The 27,306-nt window shown below is 53.9% G+C and overlaps 1 protein-coding gene across 1 annotated transcript in view; it reads left to right on the top strand.

Moving 5' to 3' along the window:
* Slc9a1 (solute carrier family 9 member A1) overlaps positions 1–27,093 on the top strand; it is a 53,013-nt gene extending 25,920 nt beyond the window's left edge. The window contains exons 2-12 of the mRNA XM_032896551.1: positions 13,892–14,352; positions 17,550–17,800; positions 18,588–18,805; positions 21,290–21,492; positions 22,795–22,884; positions 23,282–23,352; positions 23,437–23,610; positions 23,837–23,951; positions 24,132–24,233; positions 24,858–24,930; positions 25,396–27,093. Of these exons, the coding sequence (XP_032752442.1) occupies positions 13,892–14,352; positions 17,550–17,800; positions 18,588–18,805; positions 21,290–21,492; positions 22,795–22,884; positions 23,282–23,352; positions 23,437–23,610; positions 23,837–23,951; positions 24,132–24,233; positions 24,858–24,930; positions 25,396–25,736 (2,099 nt within the window). The 3' untranslated portion in view covers positions 25,737–27,093. The remainder of the gene's footprint in view (positions 1–13,891; positions 14,353–17,549; positions 17,801–18,587; positions 18,806–21,289; positions 21,493–22,794; positions 22,885–23,281; positions 23,353–23,436; positions 23,611–23,836; positions 23,952–24,131; positions 24,234–24,857; positions 24,931–25,395) is intronic.
* The last annotated feature ends 213 nt before the right edge of the window (positions 27,094–27,306 follow it).

Raw genomic sequence — 27,306 nt, 5'->3', positions numbered from 1 at the left:
GAAGAGTGAGAAGCTGACAGCAAACTCCAGCTCTTGTCTCCCACACTTCCTGTCTGTTTCCCAGGGGGACAAAAACCAGAGCTCAGCTTTTCAGCTCCAGGACAGCCAGGGCTATGTAGAGAGACCTTGTCTGAAAAACCAAAACAAACCCCCTAACCTTTTTTCGACTCTGAGTTTCCTTCTCTGGTCATGCTCAAGTCTCCTCTCTGCTCAGTCCGATTACCGTCCCCATTCCCCCCCCCCGGGGTGGTGAGGTGGGGGAAGGACAGGGAAAGGTCTCAGGCAGGCCTCTCCCCATGTCTACCACCATTCTGGAGCTCAGTGTGTGGAAAGTTTTCAGAACATGGCCTGTGATCCCATGCTCCACTACCCAGGGCCCAGGCATCCTACGTCCGTCCAGGAGAGTAGAGCTCTCGTGACCTGTAGGTTTGGTTCCTATAAGGTAGTTTTGTGGTCTTACAGGTTACAAGGAGCTGGTTCCTTGGGCCCTCTTGAAGGTTTTTGCTTCCTGTAGGCCCCTCCATGCACTCTGTGGCTCTTGCAGGCTTAGCCTGAAAAGCTGGCAGGAGCTGGGCGTTTATGTTGTAGCGCCTGTGAGCAGGGCTCAGGTCTCCTGGCCTCTCGTTCCTCTGCAGCTGTGCTCTGATGCTGGCAGTCTATTTCGGGCTAGAGGTGAGGTGTGCAGAGATGGGATGGTGCCCTTAGCCGACTATTTTGAGCTCTTGGCTGCTTAGAACAGCCCTTCCAGATGGAAATGGTGGTGAGTTCCACTTCCTAGATGAAGAACTACGTGAGGGATTAAGTACCTGGCACAAAGACACGACTAGTCCATGGCTGAGAACATCTTCTCAGCCCCAAGTGGAGCCTCCGTGGTAGATCATTGAGTTTGGGGTGAAAGTCTGACCGGTTTACTGCTTATCCTCTTGATTTCTCCCTCCTCAGCCATCTCACCAGCCCCTGTACCTTGTGCATGGGTCGGGTCTCCAGGCCCCAGAACGCTGGCTGCCCTGATCTAGAGTAGGGTAAGCTGCCTTATTGACCCTGAAGTCCTTGCCTCCCTAGGGCCTGGCATGGAGCTGGCCTGAGTTTGCAGAGGTGCCAGGCAATGCCATTCCAGCAGGAGGCTTCTGTACCCTTGTTGTACTTCTGTTGAGCCCAAGTCCGTGACAGTCATGGCTGCAGAGAAGGCCAAGCTGTTCAGGTAGACATGAGTCTCCCCTTGCGTTTCAGAACTTCCCTGTTGTCTTCTCTGCTTCATTGTGAACCCTGGCTTCTTCTACCCCTGAAAGCAGAACACTTGTCCATGTGCAGCTCATGTTCTTGCAGCTCACCTGAGCCACGGGCATTGCTTATACCAGTAAGAGAGGAAGAGCAGAGGCTTAGAAAGGCAAGGGCTCGTTAAGAGCACCCAGCGTATAGCTAATCCAGGATCTGCAGCCCAGCTTTCTGCTCAGCAGTGTGGGCCCGGCTCTGGCCCTCTCTCCCTTTGAATGTAGCTCTAGTCTCAAGGATTTGAATGTGGGGGATGGGGTCTCCTCGCTCTCATCTGGTATCATGCAGGGGCCATTGCTGGTCTCCCTGGAGCCTAGACTTCATGACCACGTGGCCAGACATCTCTCTGAGAGTCCAATGAGCCTGGGTAGTTGGAGCCCTGCAGGCTGTCTTGCCTCCGTGGATTGATTGAGACTGCGCTCACAAAATGATGTTATACCGCCTATCCCTGGGTGAGCACTGCACTGGGAGTCAGCAAGCCTGGTTCTCTTTCTTCATCTGCTATCCACTGCCTAGGCTTATGAGAACCAGAGAAAGTGGTGCTTGATGCCTGTCTAACGACTTCCTCTCTAGCCTGTGTTGTCATGTGATCCCAACAGAAATATTCTACCTGTGCCAGCACACTGCTCCTCTCCATCCTGCCTATCAGGTGCCTCTCTGCTCTCCCTGGTAAGGGACAGTTCAGCTAGAGTTCAGTACATAGGGCCAGTTGCTAGGACAGACAGGAGCCCAGTCCGTAAGTGATCAGACAGGCTCAGCAGCCAAGCTCCATCCCTATCCTCACGTGTCAGGCTCTTGGTGCTGGAGAGTCAGAGGTAAAAGGACGTGATTCCCTCCTCGCCTGGGGTAAGGAACTTGCTTGTGTCAAGGGGGAAACAAATCAGCCTTCCGTTCAATGTGAGTAACCTGTCAGTACAGGGCCGTGTGTTTGTCTCGGTAGGTGGGTGACCCACCCTGACAGTGCATTCATACTGTGATCTTGTGATCTTGAGGTTCACCTGGAACAGTGATTGATAAAGGGTGATAATCACTCGCAGATCAGTAACAGTCCTAGACCAACTGTGCACCTAGCAGTAGTCCAAGTGCCAGGAACATGGCCGCGAGAGTAGACAAGAGCCTGTCTTGGTGTGCCCGGAAGGGGAGGGCTGGTAAGCACATGGGCTGCCAGGAAGTGACAGGTGCCACAGACACAGTGAGAGCTCAAGACTAGAGGAGGACCTTCTGGAGGAGCTGGCTTTGGGGACCTGAAGGAAAGGAGAGAAAATGCTGTCACTCATGCAGATGCAGAGGGAATAAGGGCAAAGGCTCTGAGGTGCAATAGCCCAGAGAGCTGGGGGGCAAAGTGTCCTGAGGGTTTTGTCTCTGTCCTCCCCAATCCTGACAAGGTTTCTCTATGTAGCCCTGGCTGTCCTGAAACTCACTGTATAGACCAGGCTGGCCTTGAACTTACAGATCCACCCACCTCTGCCTTCAGAGTGCTGGGATTCCCAGCATGGAGTCTCTCCCTTTCAGAAGCCTGGCGTCCTTTTGTTTGGTCGGCTTGGTTCGTTGAGACAAGGTCTTACTGTGTAGTCCTGGCTGGCCAGAAATGACTCTCTCTGTAGCCTCAGATCTGCCTGTGCACCCTCCCTGTCTTACCTTGTGAAGGTGGGTCCTCTTGCTAGCACGGGAGGAACCCGAGGGAGTGCAGTGAATGAAGGAGACTGATGGATCCTGCTGCAGGAGGGAGTGAAGGCTAAAGTCACAGGTCTGAAAGGAAGAGCCAGCTGCCCCTGACTGGTGGGGGTGGGATGTGAAAAGCACAGTGGAATCAGGACGATTCCACAGAGGGGTGTGAGCAACTGTAGAAGCAGGGAGAGGGAAGGCCGGGGCTGCAGCTCCTGCTTCTTAGTCACTCTACAGACCACCCTGTGCATCTGAGCACATTCCTCCCCACGTGAGCTCTGCTTCTCAGTCATTTTCTCACTGCTGCTGCCACTGCTGTCTTCTCCTCCTCCTCCTTCTTTCCCTCCTCTTCCTCCCCCCCCCACCTCCTCTTTTTAAACCCAAGGCAAGCGCTGTGGGTCATGCACAATGCGCTGGACCCACTGTGATGCTTCTGAATTAGACAGGCCTCAGGCTGAGAGGGTTACTCAAGAACAACAGGTATTTGGTGTGATCAACTTCTGTTCTGTCTTGTGTCTGCATTTTGCAGACTGTTCTTACCCACCAAAAAGAAAAGAAAATCTAGCATTTCATGGCTCTAACATTTCTAGCAACAAGCATTGAAAGGTTTTGAAACTTGAGAGCATTGTTTCTCCATAGCCCCAGACACACCTCAGCTATAAGGCCAAGTAGCATGTGGAGCTCCCACTACAGCCACAGGTCCAGCCCCGAGGCAGGCCAGGCCAGGCCAGCACTGGGGTGACAGTGGGAGTGAGAACCCAGCTGGGCAGCCACACAGGAATGAAGGGAGGACACAGTGACTTGACACCGGATCACTTCCAGGTTTCGTGGAAGCTGCAGCATTCTGCTTCCCCTCCTTCTCACCTCAAGGTTAAGGGCTGGGGAGCCAAGCAGAGCCTCCACTGCCAGGAATGTCATTTAGATGTTTCCAATGCCAGTGGTGCCATGGGGTGGAGGCACATTGAAACTAGACACCAGGGCTGTCTGGCAACACTGCCAACGGCACAGACAAGGCCTGCTAGGGACTCTAGGTAGAGGATACCAGCATCAGAAACCACCCTCACTCTTCCCTGTGGTCCGGGCGCGGCCATACTGCTGTAAGGTGTCTCTGTAGGTCAGAGTATGAAAGAGGACTAGGCTCCTCTAGGTCAGTCACCCCAAACACCCTGGAGCCTTGGCTGTGTGTCCTTGGGGCAAGGAAGTGGACATAGTCTAGCCTTTTCCTCTTGTGCCATTTGTTTGTTTCTTACAGTCCGGCTTTGTATCCCAGGCTTAGTTGGAACTTACTCTGGATCCAGACTGGCCTCAAATTCATGCTTCCAAATGGGTTACAGGCACAAACCGTCACACCCAGGCTCTTTGTGATCTTTAAAAAAAAATTAAAATTACATTACTTTTTTTTTTTTTTTTTTTTTTTTTTTTTTTTTTGTGAGGGAGCCATGAGTGCCATGGTGCATGTGTAGGGCTCAAGGACTACTTCGGGGTTGGCTCTCACCTCCCACTTTGTAGGAGCCAGGGATAGTGGGCCTCCCAGGAAGTGACTTTAGCCTGCTCTGAGTCTCTGACTGAGGATAGTAACCACACTACTGCATTAGCATTCCTGAGACAACCGAGTGCTTTGCAGTCAAGCGCTTAGTGTCTGCTCCAGAGGACTACTTAACCAGCTTACTTTTAGCTTATTTATGTGTGTGGGTATGTGTACACGAGGAGGCCAGAAGGCATGGGGTTTCCCTGGAGCTGGGATCAAAGGAGGTTGTGAACCACCGAATGTGAGCCCCAGAAGCTCAGATTGGGATCCTCTGACAACAGAGCAGCAAATGGTTGTTTTTGTTGTTTTTTGTTTTTCCACGACAGGGCATCAGTACGTAGCTTTGACTGGAACTCACTCTGTAGACCAGGATAGCTTAGAACTCAGAAATGCCTCTGCCTCTTGAACACTGGGGTGAAAGGTGTGCACCTCTTTGCCTGGCTGTTTGTTTGTTTGTTTGTTTGTTTTAATAAATACTTATTTTATGTATATATATGCAGGTGTGGTATGTGTGTGCACTGCATGCATGCAGGTGCCTGCAGCTGCCAGAAGAGGGTATTGAACCCTTGGAGCTGGAGTTACAAGTGATAACGAGCACCTGACAGAGGTTCTGGGAACTGAACCCAGGCCCTCTGCAGGAGCAGCACGTCTTCGGAACTGCTGAGCCATCTCTGCAGCCCCTTTACGTAGTTCTAAAGCTTAAATTTGTTGTCTTAACTAACGCACGAAAACCTGGGACTGTGTGGTGGAGAGTTTGCGGCATGCTGGAGGTGCGACTGTCTTCTCATACTTGGAAATAAAACCTAACAGGAGGAGCAGAAAGGCTTGAAGGTCTCCAAGTGAACTCAGCACTGGGGCTGGCTGCTGTGTCGGCAGAGACCAACAGGGACATAGCACGCACAGGTTGAATTATCACGGACCTGCTTGAAATCACCACAGCCACCCATGGAAAGAAACCAGTGTGTGTCACACAGTCCCCTGCCAGCCCTGAGACTCAGGCGCTTACTGACCTGTCCACACAGCCCCTCTTCTCCGTTCCAGGTCCTGAGCCTGCTGGCTGCTGAAGCCCTCTCCTGGAGTCCTGTACTGCCAGTTCTGTCTCTTGTCAACACCCAGTGTTTACTGCTCTCCTGGTCCCTGTCCTTTCAGTCTCCCTGTGTGAGTGAGTCATCACCTGCTTCACTGCAGGGGAACTCATCGCCTGGGGACTTTAAGGAGAGCTCTGGTAACTGGAGTGTCACCCACTCCCACCCCTACACACACACACACACACACACACACACACACACACACACACACACACACACACACACACACACACCCCACACTCCTTAAACACAGTTCTCTACATCTAGAACAGCCTCTCCCACCAGACCTCCCAGAGACAAGTCCTGGCTTCACTGTGGCTTCCTCTGGGTTGCTGGCCCTCTCCCAGGTTTTATCAGCCCCCTCTGCCACAGTGTAAAGGTGCTTCTGTGTCCAGCTCACTGATACTCCTTGAGGAGACACAGAAACAGGCCCATTGGTAGTGTGCTCGCTCCATGAGTGGGAAGCCTGAAGACAGCAGGGCCCATGCTTATTAGCGGGCAAAGCCTGGCCTGGAACTGTGGCTTGGCTCCCTGGTCGGCTTCTTTCTCCTGGCCCAGAGAGGCCAGCATCATCAGCATGTTTTCAGGTAGATTTGTAGCTGTTTCATTGTGTAGACTTTATTCCTAGAGCTGGGACCCTGTGTGTCCTCCTTCCCCACAAGCTAGCAAGGCTCTGATGTATGGACTGAAGCGACAGCTGCTGTATGGCAATGCTGGGGAGAGGCACAGAGAGACTGACTTTTCTGAGCATGGGTGGTTCCTGCCCAGGTACTGGGAGCAGATTGATTTCTGACCATCTCTGTGGTGGAAGCAGGAACTGGAGACGTGGATCCTTGTTCTGTTGATCCTGGCAGGCTTAGATACTATGGTGCTCAACAACCTGGACCTGGGTTGTAATGACAGCAGCCCTTCCTGGTTATTTAGTTCTGTCAGCCCGCTTTGCCTCTCTGGTCCTTTTCTTAGCCATCAAGCGAGGAACTCACATCACTACTGCCCTGTCTTGGTGCCGGGCGTGGCTTGTAAAATGATGATCGAGGGAAGTCTGCTGAGTGAGGAGCATCATCAGTTCCTGTGTCTTGTTTTTATATCCCATGGTGCTGGAGATCAACTCTGGCACTGAGCTAACCCTCCAGCCCTTAGTTTACAATTGTTTTGTTTTTCAAGACAAGATTTCTCTGTGTAGCCCTGGCTGTCCTGGAACTCACTCTGTAGACCAGGCTGGCCTTGACCTCAGACAGAGATCTGCCTGCCTCTGCCACTGCCTCTGCCTCTGCCTACCTCTGCCTCTGCCTCTGCCTCCTCACTCAGTGATGGCATTAAAGGCATGAATCACCATGCCTGACTCTATTCTTTTTCTTATGTATTTGTGCGTGTGCGTGTTCGTGGATACGTGTGAGTGTGTGAGTGTGTGTGTGTGTGTGTGTGTGTGTGTGTGTGTGTGTGTGTGTGTATGCATGCATGCTGGGAACTGAACTCAGGTCCTCTGCAGGAGAATTCTGAACCACTATGTCATCTCGCCAGTCCCAATTCTTTTTATCTGTTTGTTTGTTTATTCTGTTGTCCTTGCAGTGCTTGGGACTGAGTCCATGAGCCTCCCACATGCGAGGCAGATACTTTACCACCACCCCCCCCCCCCCCACCCCCCCTGAGCTTCACTCTGAGCCTTTGTTTTTCCTTTTATTTCTGACAGGCTCTCGTTTAATTGCTGAGAAGGGACTAAACCTTGCCCTGTAGCCCAGACAGTCCTTGAACCTGGGTCCTTCTGCCTTAGCCTCTAGAGTAGCTACAGTTGCTGGGTAATCCCCAGTTTATGAGGCTCTTCGGAGGCTTCGGGCCCTGGTCCTTATGCATTCTTTGGTTGTTGTTGAACCTTTAAAGCCCAGCCCAGTCACCTTGCTCTGGGAAAGCCACTCTTTCTCCCTTAGCACTGCTTTGTCTCATGGGTGCAGAGTCCTGCTCTCCTTTTCCTACGCTCACATCGGACAGGTCAGTCATATCTCAGGCACAAGGGCCGGAAACCAGGGACTCGGATGGCTCTGAGGAGTTCCTACCCTCGGGAGCTTTCAGTCCAGCAGATGTGCACAGTGAGCCATGATGGTGCATTTACATTACATCCGCTGAAGGAAGTTTTACTTTATTTATTACTAGTGTATGTATATACATTGATATGGGGGCCCGCCTGCTCCTGTGCATGAGTGGGGTCAGAGACAACGCTGTAATCCATCTTCTCCTTCCATATCTAGTAGGGTTCCAGGAATCGAGCTCAGGAGTATTCTACCCACAGAACCATCACGTGGGGCCCTGACACGTTTTCCTTTGGACATCAGCATTATTTGGTGATTTCCCCCTGCTCTTTTTGAGATGAATTCCCAGAGTTGCTCAGGCAGGCTTCAAACTTGTGATCCTCCTGCCTCAGTATCTCAAGTGGGTAGGCTAGGATTATAGGAAGGCACTGCTCGTTCACGGCTGCGTTCCTCACCTCTGTCATCTGTTCCACCTCGTCTCCTACCCACTGCTGTGCTACAGGTCGGCAAACTGAGGACACGGGCCATGAAGCAACTTGGCAAGGCCACCCTGCTGGTCAGTGACTGTACCCTGATTGGGACCCAGCCTCTGGCTAGGGAACACAGTATGGGTAGCCGCCGCTACACAGGCTTGTGTCCTGCAGGTCTGTCTGGGATCCTGCTGAGGCAGAGGCTGAATCTGAGCTACTTTTGCTCTGTGGGTCTCACAGCTGAGGTGCTACTAAGAAATCATCTCTGGTGAACTCGGGCCTATCGCCCTAACAGCTGGCAGCAAAGACCTAGGCTCACTGCACAGCTCTTAGGAGGATGCCTTCAAAGGCAGATGGTCTTCTAGGGGGCCACGAGAGAGGACGGGAACTGCGCCAGGACTTCCCTGGGGAAGAAGGGCTCATGGAAAAAAATGGCTGCCTCTGGTCTTCAGGGCCTCTGTAGCCCTGGGCGGGTCCTCTGGGAAACCAGCTAGGAGTGAAACTCAAGGTAACTAACAGTAAGAGTGACTAAGAGCAGACTCCACATACTGGCGGTGTGAATTTGAACCAAGTTGCTTAACCTTTCTATGGCTCCGTTTCCTTGTCTGTAAAACTGGGTCTCCTTACAGCCATGGTGAGGGCAGGTGAGGTCAAAGGGTCAGTGCAGACCGCTACAGTGAGGAGCCACCTCAGTGCTGCGCTGGAGACTACTCAGGGAGATAAAGAAACAGGATCACTGCAGTGAGCAAAGGCATCCCCTGGGCCCCCTAGGATCTGCAGCCCCAGAGCAGCCCTCAGGCCTGGAAGTAGCGAGTCAGAGTCCCCAGCTACCACCCAGTCCCTGGTGACCTAACACTGGTAGGCTTCCGAGGCCCCTCTACCCAGCATTCCTAACCTCGCAGGCCAGAGGGGTCGGTGGAAAGTGCAAGCAGGAACATGGATCACCCTTGCAACCATGGGTAACATGGGACAGACAGCTTTGCCAGTTCCACTATGTCCACCCAAGCAGATGGAGACAGCTTGGGAAATGTGGATAAAAGGTTTCCATGGTGAAGGGTAGAGCAGCTGCAGAGAGCCTTGAGAATCCCCAGCCAATCCACAAGCTGGTGACATTTCTGTCAGCATGTGTTTGTGCACACACGTGTTCAGACGACCACTAGCACAGGAAGGAATGAGTATCCCACCTCTCCTCCAGCTACTTCCCGCAGGGAGGCCAGCTAGGAGCTGTTTTCAAGCGTTTGTGCAAGGCTCGGCGGGGTGTGGAATTCTACACTTTCCTGCCTCCTGCGTCTGGGTGGACAGGATGCCTGGGAGGACAGTGTAGGGCTTGAGGGGGTCACTGGGCTGATTTACCACACACTCTTGTGGAACTGGTTCTGTGGCCGCTGGCAGGTCACTTGCTTGCTCTGGCCCTCCACGTTATGGAGAGTTAAATGCTGTCTGAGGTCCATTCTGGCTCCCTGGTCTCTAGGATCTGGTTCTAACTGTGTCTGCCCTACCCGAATCCCATCCTAGCCAAGTCACTGCTGCCGCACACTGCACCCTGAAGGGGCCTGTTTGTTTCTAGGGATCTTGCCTCAGTGCTGACTTTTGTCAGGAACCCTGCTGTCATTCCTCCCCCGTCATTACAGGTGGCAGCTAGTTTCCTGTGTTTCGGGATTCTTGAGGGGTACAGGGTGGGGATAACTGGAATCAAGGCCTTGGGAGAGGGACACGCTAGGACAGACCTTAGGCAGGCCTTGGGAGGGGACATGCTAGGACAGATCTCAGGCAGGCACACTCCTTTCCCTGAGGAAGCTCCCTCCTGATAGACTGTCCCTCCCCCAAGCACTTTCCAGTAATGTGCAGCCCACTGCAGGCCAGAAGCCAAGAGTAAACAGATCAGCCCTTCCCTGCAGCCCGGGCTTAACCCTGCACTCAGCCTAGAAGCCCCTCAGGCCTGGAGCCCCTGCGGAAAACTAGGAAACAGGGCCAACAGGAGACTGGTAGAAGCGGGAAGGAAGGGTTCTAAGGACACGCCTGCAACCCAGGTGCCAGGGGGTTGTCTCTAAGTAGAAGAAAGCATGCTGTCCCCTGGTCAGAAGACCCCAAGCCTGTCCCACCTCTCAGAGTTCCAGCTTGTCATCTGTCCTGCAGGAGCACCAGCTGTCCACCTGCCATGGAGGCCTCCTATTCCAGAAGCATGGCTGTCCCTATGAGCTTCTCACAAAGTCCCCAGTGCCCAGCAGAGCAGGCTCAGGGAGAATATTGACACGGTGGCTAATGGCTAAGAGCTCCTTACCCTAGGTGCAGATGCCTGTGCTAGAGCAGACCCTTCCCTGCAGCGCCCAAGCTAGACCTCTGCAGCAGGCTGTCAGGACCGAGTGTGATGGCCCGTGCTTCCAGCACAGTGCCAGCTGGGGGGACACCCTCAGGAACAGCGAACTCCCTTCATGCTATTGCTCCTGGCTTGCTACACAAACACACACTCCAAGCAGGATGCCAGCCCACTGACTGCCGTTTGTTTCATGGACAGTTGATGGTGAATACGGAGGAAGAGAGGCATCTTCCAGCCTTCTGCTAAGTAGAGCTGGAAGCGCTTCTCTGCCTGCTCTGGGCTGTCTCATGCACCCCTGCCTTCTCCTAAGGCAGCTGTTGTTGCTGACTCTACACAGGACCCCAGACACTCAAATATTTGTGCGTGTGTATGTGCTCACATGTGTGCCAAGGCCTGCATGTGGGGATCAAAGACGACATGTAACAGTTGGTTCTCTCGCTGTTGTGTGGCCCCAGGGATCCAACGCAGGTCATCAGGCTTAGTAACAAGTACCTGTACTCACAGAGCGCTGTACCAGTCCCCGGAGCTGCGTTCTGGACCTTGGGAAGCTGCTTTCTGGCCCATTAGAGAATTATACTCCCTTAAACTTAGTTGGTCCACTGTCCTATGACTAAGTACACATTTACAGAGAATTTTTAAACTTTTAAACTCATCTTTAGAGGCGTTTTTTTTTTTGTTGTTGTTGTTTTGTGTGTATATGTGTTTACATTGTATGTGAGTATGCACATTTATGTTTACATTGTGTGTGGATTTAGGTTTATGTGTTTATAGTGTGTATGTGAGTGTGTGTGTTTACAATGTGTATGTGAGTCTGCGTGTGTTTACAGTTTGTGTGAGCGTGTGTGTTTACAGTGTGTGTGCGCGCATGTGGGTGTGCTTACTGTGTGTGTGTGTGCTTACTGTGTGTGTGTGTGTGCTTACTTTTGTGTGTGTGTGTGTGTGTTATTTGTGTGTGTGTGTGTGTGTACTGTGTGTGTGTGTGTGTGTGTGTGTGTGTGTGTGTGTGTGCCGGTATCTGAACTGCAGTCCTCTTGCTGAAGCAGCACACCCTTTTTTACCCACCAAGCCATCATCCCTGCCCCAGTCTAGAGGGTTTTTTGTTTTTTGTTTTTTTTTTTCGAGCTGGGGACCAACCCAGGGCCTTTTGTAAGCTTCCTAGGCAAGCCTAACCACTGAGCTAAATCCCAGCCCCCAGTCTAGAGGTTTTAATCTAAGATTGAATGATCCTCTTGCTCGGGTGTGTGGCATATTGTGGGGGCGGCACACAGCGGAACAAAATGCTTAAATCCTGAACCAAAGAGCAAAGACAGCGAGGAGAGAGAGCCTCGTGGGGCCTTTCTTTCTCCCCTTGAGGGACACACTCCCAGTGACCATAAAGCCTCTCCCAGACCCCACCTCATAGATGCTTGGTCATCCTCCTGGTGTTATTAACCCTTTAAAACTTGAGGAATTGAAAATTTTAAGATCCACAGTGTAGCAGGCCATGTAGTCTCCCCTTCAGGACCATGCAGATCTCTGGGTAAGATGCTGTGGGCTTGTCTCTATGCTTTAGATGGTTGCCTGACCTCTGAGGGTACCAGGTTGAAAGGTGGTGACTGTGGCTTTTAGGTTGTCAAAGAAGGAGGCACAAGAGAGGAATTCCTGTCCTGCCCTAGACAGACAGGCTAGTCAGGGCAGACTTCCTGGAAGAGGAGGCAGAAGCACACTTGACCAGCCACACAGTTCGGGGCCTATCTGCTCGTTTGGGGCAATTGCGAAGAATCTGAGTATCAGGAACTGGGAAGGAGGGCAGGACAAGGGGTGCACCTGCCAGCTGCACACTGGTGTTCCTGGGAGGCTCTGTGACCTAGGCAGCTTTTCCACACAGTGACGTGGAATCAGGAACATGTACACGGTTGCTTTGAGTTTTCTTCCTACCCTAAGACCCATGTTTTTCCAACGTGTTGTTAGTGTCTCTGGGAGCTTGTGTTGTGTGGGGACTGTCATGCTATCCTAGCATCGCCTGGGTCAGACTGAACAGGAGGGCTTTGCCATAGGGAGAAATGTCCTTTTCCACAGGTCTAGGGGATAGTGATGGGGAGGTCTGACCAGGCAGGCCCTGAAGATCGCGGGATGTGTCCCATCTCTGTGTATCAAGTCATGAGGCATGCGCTAAGCTCCAAAGGTCGCCTCAGCCTTGGGCATATGCGATCGATTGGATTCACCAGCTCAGAGCTTGCTTGGTAGGGAAGAGGAGAGAGCACCTTGCCTTGAGCAGAGGGCTCATGACCTTTTAACCAAGATGGCTTTGGGAACCGAGTACCCAACATGCATTTGGTTGCTCAGGTCTTCACCTGCCTTCCTACTCCAAAGGCAAACCCAAGAGCTCATAGGGAATGTGGGGTTCTGACCTAACCCTGCATCCCTGGAAGCCTGGGTCTGGTACCTCAGCATAGGCCGCAACAGAGAAGGGCCAGCGCTACTTGGGGAAGTGGTTGGTGGAAGTCATAGTGCCTTGGTGTGGAGGGAGGCAAGGAGAACTAAAATTTCAGAGCTGTGGAGTTTGCTGGGAGCTGGGCTTCAGACCTGGGCTCCTCCTGGTTCTGCTACTGATTTGCTCTGACTTTGGGCAAATGCCTTCACCTTTTCAGCCTCAGTTGCCCCATCTGTAGAATGGATAGAATTGGGCTAAAGGCAGAATGGCAAAGAGATTTCGTTTTACTTGCCAAAACTAACTGCCAGCCTTTGATTTCTTGGGATCTTCTGGATCTGCCTGCTGCCCGCGAGTCTGGGGCTGGAGGTTCCTGAATGTGCTCTGCAGGTGTGCAGACCCAGGCCTACTGTCCCCACCTTTCTCCTGACACTGATGCTGTATGAGTCTCCTATCTCTCTGAGGTCCCCACTTTAACACCATCCGTTGTCAACTCCATGGCACGAGGCGTGCCGCCTTCCCTGAGGCAGGATTGTATCTCTGTGTGGGACGCAAGTCGGCTCCCTGAGCATGTGCCTGAGAAAGTGCCATGGGTTCAGGGTAGCTCGTGCCGTAGGTACTATGATTTCTGTCTGTCAGAGGCATGCAGAGCTGCTACTCTGTAACAGTTTTCCAAGGTAACAGGCAGCTGATGAATGCTCTGTGAAAATGTCGGGCCCAAGGTGCCTCAGCAGGTGAAGACGCTTGCCACCAAGCCTGAGGACTTGAATTCAGTCCCCAGGACCTGGTTGAAGGAAAGAACCAACTCCTATAAGTTGTCCTCTGACATCCACCCATGTGTCATGGTGCATGTATACATGTGCAAACGCATGCACACACGCACACTATAAATTTTTAAAATAATTATTTTATACCACAGCCCTGTGAAGCTGGTATTATCCCTTCCATTTTACAGGCAAGGAACCCGAGGCCCAGAGAGTTAACAGAGCGGCCTTCTGAGACCAAGCCTGTGCACCTCTCGCCAGCTGCTCTCCTGGTCCCCAGTCCTGTCCCCAACCTTCTGTTCTTCTGGCTCCCCTGAAAAGCCCACGGCCTCCCGTTCTCTCGCCCCTCACAGGTTTCCATGTGATCCCCACCATCTCGAGCATCGTCCCGGAGAGCTGCCTGCTGATCGTAGTGGGGCTGCTGGTGGGGGGCCTGATCAAGGGCGTTGGAGAGACGCCCCCCTTCCTGCAGTCGGACGTCTTCTTCCTCTTCCTGCTGCCACCCATCATCCTGGACGCAGGCTACTTCCTGCCTCTGAGGCAGTTCACGGAGAACCTGGGCACCATCCTGATCTTTGCCGTGGTGGGCACGCTGTGGAATGCTTTCTTCCTGGGTGGCCTTCTGTACGCCGTGTGCCTGGTGGGCGGCGAGCAGATCAATAACATCGGCCTGCTGGACACCCTGCTGTTCGGTAGCATCATCTCCGCGGTGGACCCGGTAGCCGTGCTGGCCGTCTTCGAGGAGATCCACATCAATGAGCTGCTGCACATCCTGGTCTTCGGGGAGTCCCTGCTCAACGATGCTGTCACTGTGGTGAGGGGTCAGGGGCCACAGCACACGCACACAGGGGCAAGCAGTGCCTTATCGTTCCGCTAATGATGATAAAGACGGCCAGTGTCCCCCGTGCTTGCTGTGTGTCGGGCACTGCTCTGAGCACCGGGACATAGATTTTCTCTCCTAATCTTCAGGACAACCCGAGGAGAGACGAACTTTCTCACCTTACAGAACTAGAAACACCCCACAGAAGTTAGACGGCTTCCTAGAATGTGGTGGGGCCAAGATTGGAGGCAGTGTGCTTGGTTCATTCTGTGGCCCTCCAGGGCCTGAGCCACTGGCCTAGTAGGTCACTTGCTTCCTGACCAGCTTGCATTTGATACTGTGTTGCCCAGTTACTGGCCTCTTCCCGCCTCAGTTCATAGCCCATTTAGTCTCTGAGGAGCCTTTTAGCTCTTATGTTGGCTGCTTAAGAATTTGGTCTGTGCAGGGTTCTGAGCAAAGGAAATGAAAGGGCTCTGTTCCCCAGACCTTTAGGATGTGGTGAGTGAGATTAGTAGGACTGGGTTGACTGCTTGGTTTTGTTGTTTGGTCAGTTTTTTTGAGACAGGGTTTCTCCATGTAACCCTGGCTGTCCTAGAACTTCCTCCAGACCAGGCTGGCCTTGAACTCAGAGATCTGCCTGTCTCTGCCTCCTGAGAGCTGGGATTAAAGGTGTGTTCCACCGCCACCTGACTGCCTAGCTTACTACTTGTTTTGTGACTTTAAGTGAGAAATTGTTCCTCCTCTAGGCCTCTCCTTTGACAGTTTCAAGTGACAGAGTTGTGCTAAGGCCGGGTGGGGTTTCCTAAGCTCCTCTAGGGATTCCGCTCGCTAATGTGCACCTGATGCTTGGGTACCTAGCGTGAGCCACCCCCTAACTGAGTCTGACTGACACTACAGGAAACAGCAGTGTGCTTGCATCTAGTCGATAACCCCATCTGTGTGTAGGATCTGTGCCGTCTCCTGATGGTGATGGCGGTGCTGGTCACGGGGCTGATGCTGGTCACGGGGCTGATGCTCAGGCGCTCCCAGGCTGAGGGCATCTTAGTTTATCTGCTTTGCGTGGTGACTCTGTGGCTTTGCTACGGTTTCTCCTGCTGTGGTAAAACACCAAGATCAGAAGCAACCTGAGGAGGAGATGGTGGATTTCAGCTTTCAGTCAAGTCCTGCGCCATCACTGAGGGAAGTCAGGGCAGGAACTCAGGCAGGAGGTAGGAGCTAAAGCAGAAATCCTGGAGGATGCTGCTTATTGGCTGGCTCAGCCTGCTTTCTCCCTCATCAAGAAACCCCATTGCATTGGCTACAGACGGCTGAAGGAGGCGTCTTCTCAGCTGAGGGTCTTCTCTGGTAACTCGAGCTTGTGTAAAGATGACCCCTGCAAAACAAAGCAAAAACCTACAGGACAATGCACTCTTCTCTGAAATGGGGGTATCAGGAGGCTCCTCTAGCTGAAGAAGTCACGTGACTGCTGGCATCATGTGACCCCCACAGGCCTACGTATTACTTTTCTTTTTCACTTGTCGTACCACTGACAATAGTTCCAAGCTAGAAAAGAGGACCTGGCCTTGGTACTGCTCCGGTTACCCATGTGGCAGACTGCGGTCACTCACGAGCATCCCCAAGCCGGGAGTAAGGTCAGCCTGTGGTGGAGCACCCTGCTGCCAAGGCCCTCCTGTCCCCCAGGTAGCTGTGACCCACTGGTGCCCCGCCAGTGCCCAGCATCTGCCCCTTCTGCCAGGCCCAAATTGGGCCTTTTCTTTTCTTTTCTTTTCTTTTCTTTTTTTTCTTTCTCTTTTTTCCCTCCAAGTCAGGGCTTCTCTGTGTAGCCCTGGCTGTTCTGGAATTCATTCTGCAGACCAGGCTGTCCTGACAGATCTGCCTGCCCTGCCTCATGAGTGCTGGGCTTAAAGGTGCAGTTTTCTGAGACAAGTTTTGTTTTTTTGTTTTTTTTAAGATTTACTTATTTTACGTATATGAGTTCATTGGCTGCCTTCAGAAGAGGGCATCAAATCCCTTAACAGATGGTTGTGAGCCACCACGTAGTTCCTCAGGACCTCTGGAAGAAGAGTCAGTGCTCTTAACCACTGAGCCATCTCCAGCCCCTGAGGCAGGTTTTTGTGTGTATGTATAGCCCTGACTCTCCTGAAACTCGCTCTGTAGATCAGGCTAACCTCACACTCAGATCTGCCTGCCTCGGCCTCCAAGTGCTAGGGTTAAGAGTGTGTGCCACCATTGCCTGGCGACTTGGACCTTTTCTAGAGCTTGCTACGGGTGAGAACACCCTAGACATTTTCCCAGACAGGGAGGCTCACCTGAGCTGTCTAGAGTCAGCTGTCTTTCCTGCCTGCTGCCCTTCCCTTCCAGGCCTGGAAACCCCCCAGCTTGTTTATGGCGGAACTGTGTAGGGCTGGGCTTGATTAGACTGAGAGTAGCCGTGCCAGGCAGTCCCTCAGAGACTGAGGAAACAAGTCCCAGGCCTGCCTGAGCCTCCCTCTACCCAGGGGATAGGTATCCTTGACTGCATAGCAGTCAGATCGTGATCACTGTGTGCAGTGTCCCACTCAGGGCTAGGACGCAGTAGCGGGCTCCACGGCATCGGATCCTGGCTGTCCATTGTAATTGTACAGGCAGCTTGTCCAGATGGAGAGTCCCAGGTCACACATGATCTGGTCCGAGTATTTTCAGAGGTTAACAGGTCCTGTCACAGCCTCCTCTGCCTTGTGCTGAAGGAGAGGCAATGCTGAGAAGCCATGGCGTATACCAGGCCAAACAGTGAGAGAAGTAGATTTGGTAGTGCTGTAGAGGTGCTACCCCAGGGACTCCAACCATGCCAAGGGCTTCACTTAATTCTTATGACAGCCCTGTGACGACAGTACTCCATTTGTCCCCCACGTTGTGGAAAACTGAAGGACAGGAAAATTAGGTGATTGGCCAAGTGTGCAAAGGATTGCAGCTTTAAGAGTTTATGTTCATTACCAGCAGGGTGTGCTGCAGGCCTCCAGTGTGCCCCTCTAGCAAGCTCCCTAAGCCCTCGGCCATGTTCTACCTCTTACTTAGCACTAGGTTTCTCTGCTGCCTTGTGGTCTACATCCGTGGCATGGATCACGGAAGGATGGGATAAACACGGGCCAGTCCCCGGGAGCCGTGGGCCAGCGCCCTGCCCTCCTGCCCACCAGCCTGCATGCCCTCTCCAGGTCCTCTACCACCTCTTTGAGGAGTTTGCCAGCTATGAGTATGTGGGCATCTCGGACATCTTCCTCGGCTTCCTGAGCTTCTTTGTCGTGTCCCTCGGCGGGGTGTTTGTGGGCGTGGTCTACGGGGTCATCGCAGCCTTCACCTCACGATTTACCTCCCACATCCGGGTCATCGAGCCGCTCTTCGTCTTCCTTTACAGCTACATGGCTTACCTGTCAGCCGAGCTCTTCCACCTGTCTGGAATCATGGCGTGAGTCGGCGTGCCGGGGGACGGGCTTGATGGGGTAGCTACTTACAACGGAGCCCCCAGCTTTCTGTGGTCACGAAGGAGCTCCCCCAGCATCTGAGCTCCCGGCTCCAGACTTGCATGGTATCCACTGGAGTGGCCCAGGTCGTTAGAGACCTTCCATAAGAAGCCATCTCCATTGGTCTCCTGGGATTCAGGAATCTGAAGATTCTTTGGAGGCAGTTGAGGCAAAAGCAGCCTGTGTTAGGGCTAGCCTCGGGAATAGGAGACAGAATCCAGTGCAGGAGTCTGGAGATGGAAGCCGATACGGCTCCCCGGAAGGGCTTACCAGGCGTCTTCCACGCCCGAATGTAGATGCCCCACAGTCTCAGTTGAGTTGGAATTGGGCTCTGAGAAGAGCCAGTGAGGCACAGGAAAGGAGAAGTGCACAGGCCACCCCTAGACTGGGGACTCCGGCGCGTAGGGAAGGAGCCTGCAAAGCTCCCTAGAGGGACCTTGTGTGTCCCTGGCTGTGGTTGGTCAGACACAATGTGCCTTGCGGAAGAGGCAGAGGCCTAGAGTCGCACAGACTGAGTCTGTAGCATTGCCACTTGCCTCAGAAGGACAACGGGGTGACTTTATTCTTCTAAAACTCCTGTCTCGTCTGAATTTGCCTGCCCTGCATGCTTGGCGTGAGGATCAAGGGAAAACAGTGGGTGTTTGGCCCTCACAGGTTGTCTAGTAAGCAAGGCTCGTTCAGCTTGGTGCTGTCCTCCTGTAACCCTTGAACCCTGTTCTTCCTCACCCCAAGCCTCATCGCCTCAGGAGTGGTGATGCGCCCCTACGTGGAGGCCAACATCTCCCACAAATCCCACACCACCATCAAGTACTTCCTGAAGATGTGGAGCAGCGTCAGCGAGACCCTCATCTTCATCTTCCTTGGCGTCTCCACCGTGGCCGGCTCCCACCAGTGGAACTGGACCTTTGTCATCAGCACCCTGCTCTTCTGCCTCATCGCCCGGGTGCTGGGTAAGGGCCAGGCCTGGCCAGGGAGCAGTGTGTGTGTGTAAGGTGTACGTGTGAGGCTGCATGGAGGAGCCAGGCTATGGAGCAGCTCTGTGTGATATAGCCTGAGGCAAGGTTGTGGGTGTGCATGTGTTGTTTCTTAGAGCTGGACTGTGGTGTGTGTGGTACTGTTGGCGTATGTGTAGTGATGTGTACAAGAGCCGGGCTGTATCGTATGGTACAGTATGTAGGGAGATAGGCTGAGTGCTCACTAGAATATAAAGGGCTAGCCTGTGTGTGTCTGTATACAGCATGTGGAGGGGCTAAGCTGTGGGTGTCTGTATACAGCATGTGGAGGGGCTAAGCTGTGGGTGTCTGTATACAGCATGTGGAGGGGCTAGCTGTGGGTGTCTGTATACAGCATGTGGAGGGGCTAGCCTGTGGGTGTCTGTATACAGCATGTGGAGGGGCTAGCTGTGGGTGTCTGTATATAGCATGTGGAGGGGCTAGCCTGTGGGTGTCTGTATACAGCATGTGGAGGGGCATGTGGAGGGGCTAGGGGGTAAGCTGTGGGGGTCTGTATACAACAAGTGGAAGGGCTAGCCTGTGGGTGTCTGTATACAGCATGTGGAGGGGCTAAGCTGTGTGTGTCTGTATACAGCATGTGGAGGGGCTAGCCTGTGGGTGTCTGTATACAGCATGTGGAGGGGCTAGGGGCTAGCCTGTGGGTGTCTGTATACAGCATGTGGAGGGAGGGGCTAGCCTGTGGGTGTCTGTATACAGCATGTGGAGGGGCTAGCCTGTGGGTGTCTGTATACAGCATGTGGAGGGGCTAGCTGTGGGTGTCTGTATACAGCATGTGGAGGGGCTAAGCTGTGGGTGTCTGTATACAGCATGTGGAGGGGCTAAGCTGTGGGTGTCTGTATACAGCATGTGGAGGGGCTAGCCTGTGGGTGTCTGTATACAGCATGTGGAGGGGCTAGCTGTGGGTGTCTGTATATAGCATGTGGAGGGGCTAGCCTGTGGGTGTCTGTATACAGCATGTGGAGGGGCTAGCCTGTGGGTGTCTGTATATAGAATGTGGAGGGGCTAAGCTGTGGGTGTCTGTACATAGCATGTGGAGGGGCAGCATGGGTGTCTGAGCATGTGGAGGGGCTAAGCTGTGGGTGTCTGTATACAGCATGTGGAGGGGCAGCTGTGTCTGTCTGTATATAGCATGGAGGGGCTAAGCCTGTGGGTGTCTGTATACAGCATGTGGAGGGGGCTAAGCTGTGGGTGTCTGTATACAGCTGTGTGAGCATGAGGGGCTAGCCTGTGGGTATATGTGGAGGACCAAGCTGTGGGTGTCTGTATGCTAGCCTGTGGGTGTCTATATATAGCATGTGGTGGGTGTCTGTATACAGCATGTGGAGGGGCTAGCCTGTGGGTGTCTGTATATAGCATGTGGAGGGGCTAGCCTGTGGGTGTCTGTATACAGCATGTGGAGTGGTTAGTGAGATGTGTGTAGTCCAGCGTGTCCCTGTCCGAATGGTTCCTGGCTGTTCTCATTTCTAATCTGCAATGCTGACACCATTAGGGGAGAGAAGCCCCGTGCCTCATGCTCATGTAGAGGCACCATAGACAGTGACACAATGAGTTATGGCGACAGGCCTTTAGACTCTCCAAAAGCCTAGTGGCTTTCTCAGGTCCTCCACACAGCCTGCAGCCCTGAGCCAAGTGTTCTGTTGTCATGGCACATATGCCCAAAGCTGCCAGGCTAGTGTCACCCGCGGAACCTAGGTCTGTGGGATCCCCCACATTGTTACATTGTCCTCATCTTCGTGGCCAGGCTGCCCCTGCTTCTACATCCTACTCCCTTTCTGCACATGTGCGCATGTGCACTTGGAAGCCGGAGGTCCACAATGTGCTTTCCCCTGTCCCGGTCCACAGTTTTTAGTCTTTTTGTTTAGGGTTGTTTGTGACAGGATCTTATTATACAGACCAGGCAGGTCTAGAACTCTCGGTAATTCATCTGCCTCAGCCTCCCGAGTGCTGGAATTACAGGTGCGGACTGACCCGAGACTTTGTGGGACTGTCACTGTTGACGAACAGGTTTTGTTTGTGTTTTGTAATGCTGGCGATGGAACCCAGGCCCTCATGCATGCAGGGAAAGCACTCTTTTGCGTCCCTCTCCTCACAGCCTACACTTTGAAACAATGTTTCACTCTGAACAACTTCCAGTCTATAGAAAAATAGAGACAATAGGATAATTATTTCCTACCTGCTTTAATAAGTTCAACTTATTAAACACAATTGTTTCATCCTGTCCCTTGGCCTGTAGTTGGTGAAGACTTCTTGGATATCTTCAGAACAAATGCAATTTGAGGAACCCTTTAAAGACCCACCAAGGTCTTGGGTTGAGTGGTCTGGAGCTCCTGGGCTGAGGGACTCAGAAATGAGTGAGCCAGATGGGCTTAGTGGGAGGAGCTTCCTGACAGCCTCACCTCTCCTCTGCCTGCTCCCTGGCAGGGGTCCTGGTCCTGACCTGGTTCATCAACAAGTTCCGAATTGTCAAGCTGACCCCCAAGGACCAGTTCATCATTGCCTATGGGGGCCTGCGAGGGGCCATCGCCTTCTCACTGGGCTACCTCCTGGACAAGAAGCACTTCCCCATGTGTGATCTGTTCCTCACCGCCATCATCACCGTCATCTTCTTCACAGTCTTTGTGCAGGTGCTGGGACTAGGGCGGGCAGGCCCCTGCCTTGGGGACCCTGACTTGTGGTGGAAAGAGGAAAGCGTGTTGCATGAAAAAGGCAGTGGTATGCTGTCGCTAGCTTGTCGCATGACTTGGGGCAAGCCATCCCCCGTGGGGGCCTCAGTTCTCAGTTGTGATGGTGTGACATTGTAAAGTCAGTGATCAGTGACCGAGAGTGACATGGGTAGCCGGCAGGCCTAAGATCTGTCAGCCCCAGATCGTGGTGGGGCTGAGTGGTGTCATGGTTTGGTGTCTACGGCAGCTCAGCCTGGGCAGCCGGGGACTCCTGAGTCAGGAAGCCTGAGGCCTGGACCCAGTCTAATGCTCTACAAGCTCATGCCTGCCTGTGTCTCAGTCCCATCTGTGGCGTGAGGAGCCGGGCTGGGTGATTGCAGTCCTGGCAGCCTGCTGGCCAGTGACTTCTGGGCACTTAAATGACCCAAGCTTAGCAGGGTTCCACCCCTGTCTCTACCCGTCCCCAAGAGAGGCCCGTGTGTGATGGTGCACACCGTTCTCCCTTAGCTGACTGACCTGGAGAAGGTGAGAAACTGTTGTGCTTCTACTTATCTTTCATTCTCTGCCTCTCCTGGGCATAAGTACTCGTGGTGCTAGCTGAGACACACCCTTGCCTTCTCATGGGAAAAGATATCCCATATCTCTTGGACCTCTTGGAATGGGGTGCACTTTCTGTGCTTTTACAGGAGAGGGCTCCTCCTTGCCCTCCTGCTCTGTCCTCAAACACTGCTTTACCTCAGCTTTGCTGTTGTGTGTGTTCGATGGGTGTCCAAGCCGCTTCACTGATGGTGCCACCACGGCGACCTTCTCCGGCCAGCCTGACTCTGAGTCTGCTGCTTCTGTGGGGTCATAGAGAATCACTCAATCCCATTGCTGCTCAGTTTCTGCATCTGTAAAATGGGAGCATTTTCAAGATTCGTCTTTCAGGGAGAGTGCAGATACTGAAGCGCAGATACTAGTCAGACATGTAGAGCCTGTGTTGGGGGCAGGGCTCTGTCTACAGGGCCAGATTCCAGGGGCTGCAGAGCAAATCCTGGGGAGAGCTCACCCTGGCCCCAGCAGTGAGGCTTCTTGCACTGGCTGAGCTATCAGGAAGAAATGGCTGAGGTGTAGGGAGTCATAAAATCCACAGTCCTGAGAGATTGAGGACCTCAGAGGGGAAAGAGCCTCCTTGCCTGGGGGACCCTGGAGGAGAAGGGAGGCTCCTTAGCCTCTCTGCCAGTATAGCAGGACCAGAATGTCTGACACTCACCTGCCCTCCAGGGCATGACCATTCGGCCCCTGGTAGACCTGTTGGCTGTGAAGAAAAAGCAAGAAACAAAGCGCTCCATCAACGAGGAGATCCACACACAGGTACCAGAGGCTGGGCTGGGCCTTGGGTTTCCAGAGAAAGTTCCTGGGGCTGAGGCAGAGCCGGGCCTTAAGCCTGCCTCCCCTTATCCCATTGCTGGGTTGTCTTAGCCCCTTAGGGTCCCCTGCCAGGCTCTAGCTGAAGGGACAGTGTGGTGTGAGAGCTTAGGAGCCCAGGGGGCTGTTATACCAACCTCTGTCATTAGGTCCAAGTGGGTTCAGAGGAGGGGGCTCACCAGAGTGTGGCCTGGCTTCAGGATGTGTAATGGGATGGCGCCATCTCCTGGCTACTCCTGGAACTGTAGGGCCAGGCTAAGCAGAGCCATAGCTGGGGTAAAGGTGGGTGGGGTAGGGAAGGAACCAAGCAGTAAGGCTTGACCTGGCCCTGGGCCCATTTCAGTTCCTGGACCACCTTCTGACAGGCATCGAGGACATCTGTGGTCATTATGGCCACCATCACTGGAAGGACAAGTAAGTGACAGTCCGGTGGGCAGGAGGGTGGAGAAGACTGTTAATGTCCCAGGCACTAGCCCCTCCGTCTCCCTCCTCCCATAGGCTCAACCGCTTTAATAAGAAGTACGTGAAGAAGTGTCTAATAGCTGGAGAGCGCTCCAAGGAGCCCCAGCTCATTGCCTTCTACCACAAGATGGAGATGAAGCAGGCCATCGAGCTGGTGGAGAGTGGGGGCATGGGCAAGATCCCATCTGCCGTCTCAACTGTCTCTATGCAGTGAGTGCCACTGGGCCATCCGGGCAGCATCCGTACCCCATGCTAGCTCCCTCAACCCTAGCCCGAGATGCCACCAGGGCTGCGCAGTTGTCCAGCTTGTCACGTTGGGCGTCCGGTCCTTGAAGCCATACTAAGGACCTGGGACTTGGGCCACCCACCCTTGGGCTGTCCCCGAGCATGGCCTCGTGCTATCAGACGCAGACCTAATTTGTGTCCTGTTGTCCAGGAACATCCACCCCAAGTCTACAGCTTCAGAACGCATCTTGCCAGCGCTGTCTAAGGACAAGGAGGAGGAGATCCGCAAAATCCTGAGGAGTAACCTGCAGAAAACCCGGCAACGGGTGAGGTCCTGCCTGGCCCCTCTTGGCTTCTCTCCTGCGTGTACCCTGCGTGCACCCTCCGCACGTCCTCTGCCTCCTCTGCCCTCTCCTGCCTCCCACACAGCCAGAGCCTCTCTGGCTCTGGCCTTGCAGCCCAGCTTCTGAGTCTTCTCCTGCCCTGATGGCTGTTTCTTCCCTCAGCTGCGGTCCTATAACAGACACACGCTGGTGGCCGACCCCTACGAGGAAGCCTGGAACCAGATGCTGCTCCGGAGGCAGAAGGCCCGGCAACTGGAGCAGAAGGTACACGTCAGGCTCTGCCCAGCCCCTCTATGGGCAGACAGACAGGGAGGGGCAGAAACGGTGTAAGGTTTTGGGCTTTATCCTAGAGGAGTGACAGGGAGAGGGTGGAAATGTGGAGATGCCAGGGTAAGAGAAAGGAGTGAGCTCAAGGGACACAGGGAAGTGGAACCAGCAAGGCTTGGTGACTGGGTTACCAGTTTGAAGTGGGGACACTGGGGTGCTAGAGGTCCAGAGTGCCCAAGAGAGGAACATGGTTGATGCGGGGTGAGGCACTGAGCTCAGTGGTGGTTGCTGGGTTCGCGATGCTCAGGGCGAACAGAACCGAGTTAGCTGTGCCCCCAAGTTGGTTTTTATTGTTCTTGTTCTGTTTTTGTTTTAATCTAAAATCCTGGGGGACAGGTGTGGGGTGGAGGCAAGGCTAGAGGAGAGAGACCTGCTTGAGACTGCCCAGAGAGGTCGCTCAGCTTCCTGAGAGCTGGGACAAGGCCCCGGAAGGCCCTGAAGCGCCATTGTGGGTTGCCACCACAGGCATAGGAAGAGCTCAGGGGAAACCGCTGCCTGGGGGTCTTCAGAGGACTTCGCCAGTCCCCTGGCCACACTCACCCTGTCCACTCTCTCTGTCAGATCACCAACTACCTGACGGTACCGGCCCACAAGCTGGACTCACCCACCATGTCTCGGGCCCGCATAGGCTCAGGTAAAGGGCTAAAGAAGGGCCCTCAGACTGGGCGTTTTGTACCAAGGACAGGCATCAAAGAGTCAAAGGGGGAAGATGGCGTTTCCCATGAACTGTGTTTGCATCAGGACGGCTGGGTGTTAACAGAGAGGGCAGGGTAGTCCTGCTGTCAAACCCAGGCACAGAGGGACTCCCAGTGGGGCTCAGGATGAGGACTGTGATGGAGCTAGGACACAGAGCACGTGGCAGGGAGGGAGAAGTCTCTGTGGGACAGGCTGGCCTCCCTGCAGGCTGAGGCGGTGGGAATCCCTGTCAAGGGGAAGCGAATCTGGTAACAGCGGTCACTCCGGAAACCATGGAGCCCAGAGACACCGTTGCAATCATGGGAAGGTCTGAGGGCTGCTAGTACAGGCTGAGAGGGGCCTTGCGGTGTGGCCATACTGTCAGGGCTCGGGGGCAGAACCTGTCTGTGCTCTCAATCCTCAGACCCACTGGCCTATGAACCCAAGGCCGACCTCCCTGTCATCACCATCGACCCAGCCTCCCCGCAGTCCCCTGAGTCTGTGGACCTGGTGAATGAGGAGTTGAAGGGCAAAGTCCTTGGGCTAAATCGGGGTCCTAGGACGACTCCAGAAGAGGAAGAGGAAGATGAGGATGGCGTCATCATGATTCGGAGCAAGGAGCCTTCATCCCCAGGCACCGATGATGTCTTCACCCCCGGACCAAGTGACAGCCCCGGCTCCCAGAGAATACAGCGCTGCCTCAGTGACCCGGGCCCCCACCCTGAGCCTGGGGAGGGAGAGCCTTTCATCCCCAAAGGGCAGTAGAGCCAGGCTAGTGGGTGTCCCATAGACTCTCCCACGAGAATGGGGGCTGGGCGCTCCCCTTGTCTCCTGACCTGGTTTGGCTCTGCCCCCTCCCTCCGCATGGCAGCTGGGTCCACACCCCCACTGCAGCACGGCTTGCTCCTGCCTCCTGGGAAGCGTCCTCTCCTACCAGAACTGCCTTCCCAATCCATCCATTGGCAGAACAGCTGGTGAGGCAGGCCCTGCCCCATCTCTAGATCCAGGCTCTCCCATAGTGGAACCAGGGCTCCTCAGGCCCTCCCTTCCCTCCAGCCCCCTCCTCATCCAGACCAACTTTCCATCTTTGATCATCATTTCTAACCAAAGAGCCAGTGGCTCCACTGTGGTCCTCCCGGGAAAGGAGGGGGCTGAACCTTCCTTGGCCTTAACTGGGCCCTCCCGTATCAGAGGACAGGACAGCAGGCATGTGGCTGGGAAACAAGACGGGTGACCTATGGCAGACCCACGGTTCTCCCACTAGCCTCGGTGCTCTGGCCAGCCACCTGAGCTGTCCTTACTCGGAGCTGCAGGCTGAGGGCATCTCTGAGCTTCTCTGTTGGGAACTGGGGCACATTCAACAGTGGAGTGACTTGGGTGATGAGGACACTGGGCCTTTCTGGGGTTTACACGGGAGGGACTGTCCGAGGCTCCGGAAAGTGTCGTCTTCTTCCATTTGGTTTATTTGCACCTCCATGTAAGTATGATTCTGTTTGCACAGAGGTACTCCAGTCTTTAGACCCTTTGAACCTTCCATGCCAGTCAGAGCTCCACCCTTTCCCCCCTCCTCCCTCCCTCCCGCCGTCTAACACCTTCCCTTAAATGGACCCTCTGCTGCCCGGGCTCTGGCCCGCAGCACTGGTGCAGCCGTGGCCCAGCTTGTCATGATTCAAGCTCACCAGCAAGGGTCCTGGTACCTCCCTTGCTCTTGGGGCTGCTTTTACTTCTGTTGGCCTGGTCCAGCACCACCCTCGTCTAGACCACTCTCTTACCTGCATCCTGTAGAGTAGACAGCAGTGGACCCCCTAGAGGCCTTTGCTCACAGGCACGAACTCCTACCGCCATGGCTGGGCCAAGCCCGTGGGTGTCTGTCCAACCCCTGAGCACTCCCTCCCCAGGATCGTGCAATAGTCGGAGGGGTCCCTCCCAGGGGATGGGGCTATGGGTGCTTGGCCCAGCTGTCTCCTCTCCATGCAAGTGCTGTTTTAGGCAGGAGTTGCCATGCAAGGTGACATCGACAACCATGTACAAAGCCACCGCAGCCGCTGCCTCTCTGCCGCCTGTACAGAGGAAACTGAACCTTTTTCATATTCTAATAAATCAATGTGAGTTTTTGATAAGAGTCCAGGGCTGCTTCCTGGGAATGAGGGACTTCAGGAAAGAGGGCACCAGAGGAGCTAGGCTCAAAGAGGGACACAGTAACATTGTTGCCACCAGCTGTTGTGTGGTCCGCACTGTGTGCAGATGCCGGAGAGACACTGGCAGAGTTGAATGTGCCCCATTGGGGGCGGGGGAGGGTGCCTCAGTATTCACACAACTGGAAACCCCTAGTTCA

Source organism: Rattus rattus, chromosome 1 (assembly GCF_011064425.1).
Source record: "Rattus rattus isolate New Zealand chromosome 1, Rrattus_CSIRO_v1, whole genome shotgun sequence".
NCBI classification, from domain to species: domain Eukaryota; kingdom Metazoa; phylum Chordata; class Mammalia; order Rodentia; family Muridae; genus Rattus; species Rattus rattus.
The sequence above is the reverse complement of the archived record's forward strand: the minus strand, read 5'-3'. Positions and strand labels throughout refer to the sequence as shown.